Genomic DNA, 10,689 nt, shown 5'->3' on the forward strand with positions numbered 1-10,689 from the left:
CAAAGCCAATACCAACTTATATGATCAAAGATTCAACTCTATCACTTTACTTAGGTACTTTGATAGACAATCCAACATATTATAGGACTGCAGTTGGAAGTCTTCAATATCTCACTCTAACTCGTCCAGATGTTGCATTTATGGTCAATAAGTTATCACAATTCATGCATCAACCTCGTTCAACTCATTGGGCAACCTTAAAAAGGTTACTAAGATATCTCTCTGGCACATTAGACAAAGGTATCACCATATACAAGGACTCTACACTCAATCTTTACACGTTCTCGGATGCTAACTAGGGTATGAACAAGGACAATCACACCTCAACTATGGGTTAAATTGTTTTCTTGGGTCGTACACCCATTACATGGAGCTCCAAAAAGCATAGGTTTGTAGCTCAATCATCCACAGAGGTAGAATATAAGGCTGTTTCAGATACTGCATGTGAGCTTCCCTGAATCCATTACTTACTGCCAGAATTAGCATCACTTTACCTCACCAAGAGGTTATTTATTGTGACAACATGGGTGCCACTCAACTCAGTGCTAACCCCGTTTTTCACTCTCGGATGAAGCACCTCACTCTTGCGTATCATTTCGTTCGCGAGCAAGTTCAACATGGCACCATGGGTGTCATTCATGTACCTACTGGTGATCAGTTAGTCGATGCTCTTACAAAACCTCTAAATCGACTAAGGTTCTCTATGTTAATGTCCAAAATCGGTCTGTCGTCACCACCATCCATCTTGCGGGGGCATGTCAAGGATAAACATGGTTAGCTATCAATTAACTTCCATTATATTTTGTAACTCCCATCAAGATCGTAACTCCCAAATTATTGTAATTGTAATCCTTAAACTCTAGCCCTTTTCATTTTGTAATAGATATATTATACCTGTATAAGCTTATGCAATGTATAGTGAAGATCATCTTTTCTCCAATTCTCTATAAAAACAACTTTGTTAGAACTAAGGACACATTATACAATGAATTAGAATGAACGAATCGAAAGAAAAGCAAGAGAAATGTAACCAAATAAACACAAATAGAATTAGGAATTTGTAAATGTAAAAATATGGACAAAAAAAAAAGGCAAAGTTCAAAAAACCCAATCAAATGTTATTATAAATGGTTTAGTTCTTAAACTTTTTTCTGAATGAAAATACCATTAATTTTTCTATTTTTAAATGATTAAGTCCTTGAATTGTTTTTTCAATGAAAAAATCATCAAACGTTCTTATTATGAATGATTAAATCTTTGAACATTTTTTTAAAATAAATAAATCACCAAATTTTTTGAAATTGGCCATCTACGTCATTTTAACCCAAAAAGTTATATGTACCGATAACAATGTTTTAAAGTAAAAAAAAACATAAATCAGTTTCATTGTTTCCAAATCTATGTCATTCAAACCTTTTGCACACAACGACATCACTCCCCCTCGATACTCCTTGTTGTATCGTCGTTGTTTGTTATCTATAACGTCCATTGTCACTGTTGGCCTTTGCTACCAATCTCACTCTTTTTGATCTGTTTTTTTTTTTCTTTTGATTCTCCCTATGTTACGACAATTTAATGAAGCACATATAAACATAACAAAAAAGACGGAGAATCTATAAACGAAAAAAAACAATCAAAAAGAGTGGGATCTTTGGCAGGGGCCAACATCGGTCATAGACGGTGATAGAGAGCAGACGATGATAAGGGGTTTGAATGGTATAGGACCGGGAATACTAAAACCCATTTAAGTTTATTTTACTTTAAAGTCTTTCTAGCTGATTTTAAGTAGCTTTTTTGGGTTAAAAAAATTTCGATAACCAATTTTTAAAGTTTAATCGTTTATTATTTAAAAAAAATAGGAACATAATCATTAAAAATGAAAAATTTTAATGGTTTTTCATTCAAAAAAAAGTTTTGAAGACTAAACCGTTCAAAATTAGAAAGTTCAATGATTTTTTCATTTAAAACAGAGAAATTATTAAACATAACCATAATGTTTGTTGGAAGATTTTAAAATTTAATCCTGCACTTAAAAAAAAAATCTGTTGGAGATGTGTTTTCGGAATACTATATTTGGTGGAGATGATTTTGCGGAGGACTATATTTATTTATTTCTCGTTTATTTTATATCTTTTTGAAGAAGATTTTATTATATTATGAAAATTGCAGGGAATTACAAAAGCAGCACAATTTGATTCATTTTGTATATGCATTTGGTTACGATCATCATGAATGCTCTCACTGCCACAAATCGAAACTTTCGTCATGCTGCTCGTCTGCTTGGACTAGATTCTAGACTCGAGAAGAGTCTGTTGATTCCGTTTAGAGAAATCAAGGTTATGAAATTGATTTTTTTTTTTATTTTTGATTATGGTTTTGATGTGATGTTTGGAATATCTTCGATCAGGTGGAGTGCACGATCCCCAAGGATGACGGAACTTTGGTGTCGTATGTTGGGTTCAGAGTGCAACATGATAATTCTCGTGGCCCCATGAAGGGAGGAATCAGATATCATCCTGAGGTGATTTCATTCATTTTTTGACATTTGTTTATGTCTCATTGATTGTTCTTGGTGATAGTGGAGATTTGGGGCTTCAGATTTTGGATCGTCTCTGCAATTCAACAGTTATTTCACTTGATTGATTTTGGTGCTAATTTATATTTGTGATTTTCATATATTTTGGGGTGAACAATTGGATGAGAAATATCGGTAAATGTTGTTCAATTGCACTATGAGCTTTATGGATTGTACCCTTTTTTTTCAATTGCACTATGAGCTTATATGGATTGTACCCTTTTTTTTGTCAGTTTGAATTTCATTAGCCTCTATTTTTTGCTTGTTTTTAACTTAATAGGAAGCTACAAGTTTTTGCTGCAACATATCGAAAAAGAGATTTAGTTGGTATTTTCATGTCAAATTCGTGTATTTTATGCAGCAATAAATGAATGTATGAAAATTGGTTGATATGGTTTTTACAAGGTTGACCCTGATGAGGTAAATGCCTTGGCTCAACTAATGACTTGGAAGACTGCGGTAGTGGACATTCCTTACGGTGGCGCAAAAGGGGGGATCGGGTGCACACCTAAGGAGTTAACTAAGAGTGAGCTTGAACGTCTTACCCGTGTCTTCACACAAAAGATTCATGATCTTATTGGAGTAAACACTGACGTACCCGCACCAGATATGGGCACCAATGCGCAGGTTCTTACTTTCAATATCAATGATTAGAATAAACTAGGATCATAGTAAATGCATGGTCTAACAATTTGTCAAAACCATGTTCATTTGGAATTGCTTCTTATTATATATCATGAATGAAGTCTGATTTCTTCTATAATAGAAATTAGATACAAAAAGATAAGAGAGGCCTACGTGTTAGATTGCTTTGATATGCAATGTACAACATGTGCGTGTTATATTGCTTGGATATTTTGTTGAAAAACGGAACTACACATGTTGCATAAAAATTGAAAATTTTGGATTTTGACAGACTATGGCTTGGATTTTAGATGAATATTCGAAATTCCATGGTCACTCGCCAGCCATTGTCACTGGAAAGCCAATAGTGAGTATTTAATGAAGATATGACATACTTATATTTCAATATATGATTTATAACCAACCAACCAACCTCTTGTTGATTACTACTAGGATCTTGGTGGATCGCTGGGAAGAGAATCTGCAACTGGGCGTGGTGTTGTTTTTGCCACAGAGGCCTTACTTGCCGACCATGGCAAGTCTGTCAAAGATATGACTTTTGCTATTCAGGTACTGTTTTCATTTGTGGAGCTTCGAATTTGCTTATGTGATGCTGTAAGTTACGAGCTAGAGTTGACTTAGGGTTTTGGGAACGTGGGATCTTGGGCATCAAGGCTGATTCACGCAAGGGGTGGTAAGATTGCTGCGGTGAGTGATGTGACTGGAGCAGTGAAGAACCCGAATGGTATTGATATACCATCATTGCTCAAACATAAAGAAAAAACCGGAAGCTTAAGTAATTTTAATGGAGGAGACTCCATGAATGCAGATGAATTACTAGGTTACGAATGTGATGTACTTATACCATGTGCCTTAGGTGGCGTTCTCAACAGGTATCATTTACGCTTACTTTTTTGCTTATCTTTATCTCAAATTTACATATATATACTCAAGTTCTAATCTTTTAAATAGATAGATATATGGTGAGTTAGAAAACAGAATTTAGTGCAGAGTAAAAATGTGTCAATTTAATGATGATGGGTTTGAAGTATATTCCAGAAAGGAAATGTTGAAATTGAAGTCTGATTCCATTTGTTTGTTGAATTAATTGTCCATTGAAGAGAAAATGCAAGAGAAGTGAAAGCCAAGTTCATCATAGAAGCTGCAAATCATCCTACTGATCCTGAAGCAGATGAGGTACCATTTTCATTTGATTATTTGATTCTAAAAAACTATGCATATATTTGTTTTCTTGTTTATTGAAATATATTCTTTTTTTGGATAAGATATGTTGTATTTCTACAGGTTCTGTCAAAGAAAGGAGTTATAATCCTTCCTGATATATATGCAAATGCTGGAGGTGTAACGGTTAGCTACTTCGAGTGGGTTCAGGTATTCAAATTAAGTTTCCGCTTCATACTACATTATATCTTGAATCCTTGTAGATAAAATTGGAGCATTATGTACATTTTTAGCCAACAAATTCTCTTTTTTGGTACGAAATTTGATGGGGGTATGTGAATTTGCAGAATATTCAGGGATTTATGTGGGATGAAGAGAAGGTGAATGATGAACTAAAGAAATACATGACGAAAGCTTTCCATGACATCAAGAGCATGTGTGAGACGCACGAGTGCAACCTTCGCATGGGAGCCTTCACATTGGGAGTCGATCGTGTTGCACGCTCTACTATCTTAAGAGGATGGGAGGCTTAATTACAATTAGCTAAACAGAATTCTTGATAGGTTTGTACTTTATCTATAACTACAACACAGAATAAATTTGAAACCATGGGTTTGATTTGATTTGGTGCAAGTATCTAATGCATGTGTTTGTCAAATCTGAATATTTGGAATCGTATTTGTATTTTTAACTTTCATCTCCTAACCTTTCTAATTTCTACATTCTTTAATTTGCAACACTTTTTATTGGAAAAAAAATGCTATTCTATTAGCAATCATATTTCAAAACATATAATCTATTTGTAACACCTAATTTGATGTCATAATACGTGTATCGTAGAGAGATTTGATGTTATTGATAATGTTTACCTATACAGTACTCGATGCTTGATATTTCAAGATCTTTGCGTTGCGTATGAGCTTACTGAGCGGAAAGTTGATCCAATCATATATCTTAGGGTCTAATAAGGTGAAAGCGAGCATGGTGCTTCAAGTCAACTACAACTTACTAGCAGAAAAAATCCTAAAGTTGCATTCAAAGGTATGGAATAGTTATGAGCTCATTGGTATGTTGATTAAGAACTTTGATATGTACATCGAAACAGTGACATCGATCAAGAGTTTTTACATGTACAGCTAACATGGATTTTTTTATATATAGATGTCAACGTAAAAGCTAACATGCAATTTGATTATCATAAAAATCAGTCATGTTTTAAATTCTTTATAGATATTTCTCTTGACAACAATTTACGAATCTGTTTTTTATTATTAGAAGAGTCACATTTTAAGCATTTGTTACCCGTAATCGTTAGAAGCAGAAACATTTTTAAAAAATTTGACATTGAAAACTAGTCACATTTTAGGAGATTGTTTTGTCATTTAATTAAGATATTTGTCGTTATAATAATTATACATTAAATGTTTCCAAGGCAAAAGGATCATATTTTAAAAAAAATATAACATCTAAAAATTAATCACCTTTTATATATTTATCATAATAAAAACCAATCTTGTGTTTAAAAAGAGTTCATTTTTTATTACATAAAAGTAAGAGAAAAATGAAGTGAGAAAAAGAGAGTTGCAAAACAATGTAGAAATTGGAAAAGATATATATATATATATATATATATATATATATATATATATATATATATATATATTTATGTAACTCTTATTAAAATAAAACAGGATTTCAAAGATAAAAGATGAAAAACATAAAAATATTAGAAACATAACTGGGTCGGAGTTCAAGTACTCATAACAAACCTCAAGAAAATAGAATATCCTTTCAAGGCTGGTCTCTTAATCGCCTCCATGAAAAATCATTTGACATTCCTCTAGTTAATCTATCGCAGGTTAGGGAGGGGGAGGCTAGGTCTCGATATTCTCTTTTCTTCAAGTTTTTTTGAGTATCTTTTTTACCGAGAACCCTGATCCTCGGTTCCTATCCCGTCAGGCAATAAGATCTCATCCCTAATCAGGGGACGGAGATTTTATCCCGTTTACAAAATCTAATCTTTTATGTAATATGTCTATATATTATACATATAAATTCTAATTTCAAGTTTAAACGTCATATTATTCTAGAATTTTAATAAACCAAACTTTAGTTGTTGTCTTTGTACAAAAATACTATCAACCAACCTAGTTCAAACACAAATATATCAATTATAATATTTGATAATCGGAATTTTGTACAACCAGTTGATTATATCAACAAAAGTTTCTCCTCGAACAATAAACCATTAATGATTACATATACAAGTTTCAAATTATTGAAGATTAATTGTAACATATTTTGTTTGTCTTTCAAAAGATGAAATGATCACAAATAAATCTGCGATTACATCAATTTCTAGTGTGAGAACATACACAAAACAAGCAAACCATTCCAAAATTTCAGATTTCACAAACAAATACAGTAAAGACTTGCGGTAAAAGAAGTAGATCAAACCATGAATTCCAAGCACCAAATGTCATTATCCCTCCCTCCAATGGTTTCAAATTTGTTTTGTGTTGTGTTGTGTTGTAATTTATAGATAAAAAGAAATCTATCAAGAGTTTTGCTTAAATAAATGTTGGTAACAATGGTATATCCTATAAATAACCTAATTAAGCCTCCCATCCTCTTAAGAGAGTAGAGCGAGCAACCCGATTGACTCCCAATGTGAACGCTCCCATACGAAGGCTGCACTCGTGCGTCTGACACATGCTCTTGATGTTATGGAAAGCTTTCGTCATGTATTTCTTAAGTTCATCATTCACCTTCTCTTCATCCCACATAAATCCTTGAATGTTCTGCGAATTCAAACAAACCCATCAAATACCCGAAAGAAGAAAATTTGTTGAATCTCAATTACAAGAAATGACCCAGTTTTTTTTACAAAGATGAGTTTTTTTCTTTTTAATACCTGAACCCACTCGAAGTAGCTAACAGTCACACCTCCAGCATTTGCATATATATCAGGAAGGATTATAACTCCTTTCTTTGATAAAATCTGTAGAAATACAACATATATTTTATATTATCAAAAGAAAAGAAATATATGCATAGTTTTTTACACATCAAAGAATTAAATGAAAACGGTACCTCATCCGCTTCTGGATCAGTAGGATGATTTGCAGCTTCTATGATGAACTTGGCTTTCACTTCTCCTGCATTTTCTCTTCAATGGACAATTTCAACAAAGAAACAAAATCAGAACAATGAAGGTTGCAAAATGTCAACATTTCCATTTTAGCATACTTCAAAGTCATTATCATTACTACTACTCGTGCTAATGAGTTCACTCCATAAAATTCCTAAATTCTTGTTATTATGGGAGGGCAGTTAAGGCATTTGACATATAGGACAACAATTTCATAAAACTATTGCATATGGGATTCTCTCATATAACCTGAAGGCCAAAAGTTTGAATCTCACACTTGGGGAATGAATTGCATGGGGCTCGTATAGATGTTTATTAAATATTATTCCATCTTGCACCGATTGTAATCACCATCGGGTAAATTTATAGAAATGTTCTATTTGAGGCATTATGCCAAATTACCACAATGACGGCATACTTATAGCTTTCCACTAGAAAGACCATTAGATTTGTAACATGATACAAAAATTCTTTCCATCACAAGGGTACCCCTCCTCTTGTTATCAATTGCTGAGTACACTTTCTAGAATTGGATATGGATTTATGACCAAAACTTGTAGTGAGTTGTAACATGTTGGCAGAATTTCCTCAAGAATTAGAAGAATTGATATGAAAATGTGAAGCCTGAAATCAGCCTTTTGACCTCAGAAGTCAAACTATCCACAAAAGTGAGAATAAATCTACTGGATAATTGAGAAATTTAATTGATCCTTTTTTTGATCTCAAGATCTCAAATGGGATGTTTACCGATTGACGCATTCATAATCCACAAAAGCGAATCATTTTTACTCTGCATTAAATTCTGTTTTCTAACTCTCCATCCATCTAAAACATTAGAACTTGAGTATCAATTTGAGATAAAGCAACAGAAGAAGTATGCTTAAATGGTAAATGATACCTGTTGAGAACACCACCTAAGGCACATGGTATGAGTACATCACATTCATAAACTAGTAATTCATCTGCATTCATGGAGTCTCCCCCATTGAAATTACTTAAGCTCCCAGTTGTTTCTTTATGCTTGAGCAATGCTAGTATATCAATACCATTGAGGTTCTTCACCGCTCCAGTGACATCACTCACTGCAACAATCTTACCACCCCTTTCTTGAATCAGCCTTGATGCCCACGATCCCACATTCCCAAAACCCTGAAATATTAAGTCAACTCTAGATTGTTAACTTACACAATAACATAACATAAAGTCAAAGCTCGACAATGAACAATACCTGAATAGCAAAAGTCATATCTTTGATAGACTTGCCATGTTCCGCAAGTAAGGCTTCTGTTGCAAAAACAACACCACGGCCAGTTGCAGCATCTCTCCCCAGCGATCCACCAAGATCCTAGTAGTAATCAAAGAGAGGTTGGTTAAAAATCATCTAGCTATAAAGTGAAATATAGCATGCGATATCTTAATTAAATACTCACTATTGGCTTTCCAGTGACAATAGCTGGCGAGTGACCATGGAATTTCGAGTACTCATCTAAAATCCAAGCCATAGTCTGTCAAAATACAAAATTTTCAATTTTATGCAACATTTAATCAGTTCAAATCCATAAAATAACCCAAATCTATGCACACTTAGTTCTGTTTTTCAACACACATGGTACAAGTGTAATGCAGTTCAATATCCAAGCAATTTAACACGTAGGGGTCTCTTTATCTTTTCATATCTAATTTCTATTGTAAAAGAAATCAGACTTCCTTCATAATATAATAAGACGCATAGCAAATGATCATGGTTTTAGACAAATTGTTAGCACATGCATTTACCATGATCATAATTTATTCTGATCATCAAAATTGACAGTTCGAACCTGAGCATTGGTGCCCATATCTGGTGCCGGTACGTCAGTGTTTACTCCAATAAGATCATGAATCTTTTGTGTGAAGACACGAGTAAGACGTTCAAGCTCACTCAAGGTCAAGTCCCGAGGTGTGACCCCAATCCCACCTTTCGCGCCACCATAAGGAATGTCGGCCACTGCAGTCTTCCAAGTCATTAGTTGAGCCAATGCATTTACCTCATCAGGGTCAACCTTGTAAAAACCATATCAACCAATTTTCAGATAAATTTATTTATTGCTGCACAAAATACAAAATTTCCCACAAAATTCACATGGAAGTGCAAACTAAATCTCTTTTCTATATGTTGAAGCAACGACGTTTAGCTTCCTAATAAGTTAAAAATAAGAAAAAATTGGAGGTTCATGCAATTCACGACAACCCCACCATTGACAAAAAAGGTAAAATACATAAAATAACCCCACCGTTGACAAAAAGCCAAAAAGGTGCAATCCATAGTCTCATAATGCAATTGAATCAATGACCCCCAACATTAACCGAGATTTACACATCCGATTGTTCACCCTAAAATATATGAAATCACAAACGCAAATTCGCACTGAAAATCAATAGATCAAGAGAAATTACTGTTCAATTGCAGAGATGTTGCAAAATCTAAAACCCCAAATCTCCATTACCACTAAAAACAAGCACATGACACATAAACAAACATCAAAAGATGAATCGAATCACCTCAGGATGATATCTGATTCCTCCCTTCATCGGTCCACGAGAATTATCATGTTGCACTCTAAATCCAACATACGACACCAAAGTTCCGTCATCCTTCGGGATCGTGCACTCCACCTGATCGAAAATCCAAACATCACATCAGTACCATTATCAAAAATAAAAACAAAAACAAAAACAATCAATTTCATAACAAATTACTAATTCCAAGCACCTTGATTTCTCTAAACGGAATCAACAGACTCTTCTCGAGTTTAGAATCAAGTCCAAGCAGACGAGCAGCATGACGAAAGTTCCGATTTGTTGCAGCGAGAGCATTCATGATGATCGTAATCCCAAAATGCAGAAACAAGATTATGGAAAAAGTAAAATAGCAATGCCGTTTTCGAAGATGATCTTGAGAAGAAATCGAGATGTTTCAACAATGTCCGGATTTGAAGGCATATATATACAGGTCTTTAACCCTCAACGTCAAGGGCTTTTCCTCTTTCTTCTTTGTTATTTAATTTTATTTGTAATTGGAAAATTCATCTGACTAGATTCTGATTCATAGTTGGAGGGATAATCACGCGACCCGGATTGCGTGATCCACTTTGATGGAAATCATGGAATTCAAAAA

General features: G+C 34.0%; 2 protein-coding genes across 2 annotated transcripts; one reads left to right on the forward strand and one right to left on the reverse strand.

Moving 5' to 3' along the window:
* Window positions 1-2,228: 2,228 nt before the first annotated feature.
* LOC112525182 (glutamate dehydrogenase A-like) lies at window positions 2,229-5,276 on the forward strand. Its single transcript, XM_025135188.1, has 10 exons — window positions 2,229-2,336; window positions 2,408-2,521; window positions 2,981-3,202; window positions 3,492-3,566; window positions 3,653-3,769; window positions 3,842-4,092; window positions 4,321-4,396; window positions 4,505-4,591; window positions 4,729-4,944; window positions 5,259-5,276. Exons 1-9 carry the CDS (start codon window positions 2,229-2,231, stop codon window positions 4,912-4,914), a joined length of 1,236 nt encoding a protein of 411 aa, XP_024990956.1. The 3' UTR covers window positions 4,915-4,944; window positions 5,259-5,276.
* Window positions 5,277-6,759: 1,483 nt separating this feature from the next.
* On the reverse strand, window positions 6,760-10,473 carry LOC112524409 (glutamate dehydrogenase 2). Its single transcript, XM_025134199.1, has 9 exons — window positions 10,285-10,473; window positions 10,074-10,187; window positions 9,353-9,574; window positions 8,963-9,037; window positions 8,761-8,877; window positions 8,431-8,681; window positions 7,475-7,550; window positions 7,296-7,382; window positions 6,760-7,182 (listed from the first exon to the last, which is right to left on the reverse strand). Exons 1-9 carry the CDS (start codon window positions 10,390-10,392, stop codon window positions 6,997-6,999), a joined length of 1,236 nt encoding a protein of 411 aa, XP_024989967.1. The 5' UTR covers window positions 10,393-10,473; the 3' UTR covers window positions 6,760-6,996.
* Between the last annotated feature and the right edge of the window lie 216 nt (window positions 10,474-10,689).

This window comes from Cynara cardunculus (genome assembly GCF_001531365.2).
Source record: "Cynara cardunculus var. scolymus isolate 2C chromosome LG 13, CcrdV1, whole genome shotgun sequence".
Taxonomy (NCBI): Eukaryota; Viridiplantae; Streptophyta; class Magnoliopsida; order Asterales; family Asteraceae; genus Cynara; species Cynara cardunculus.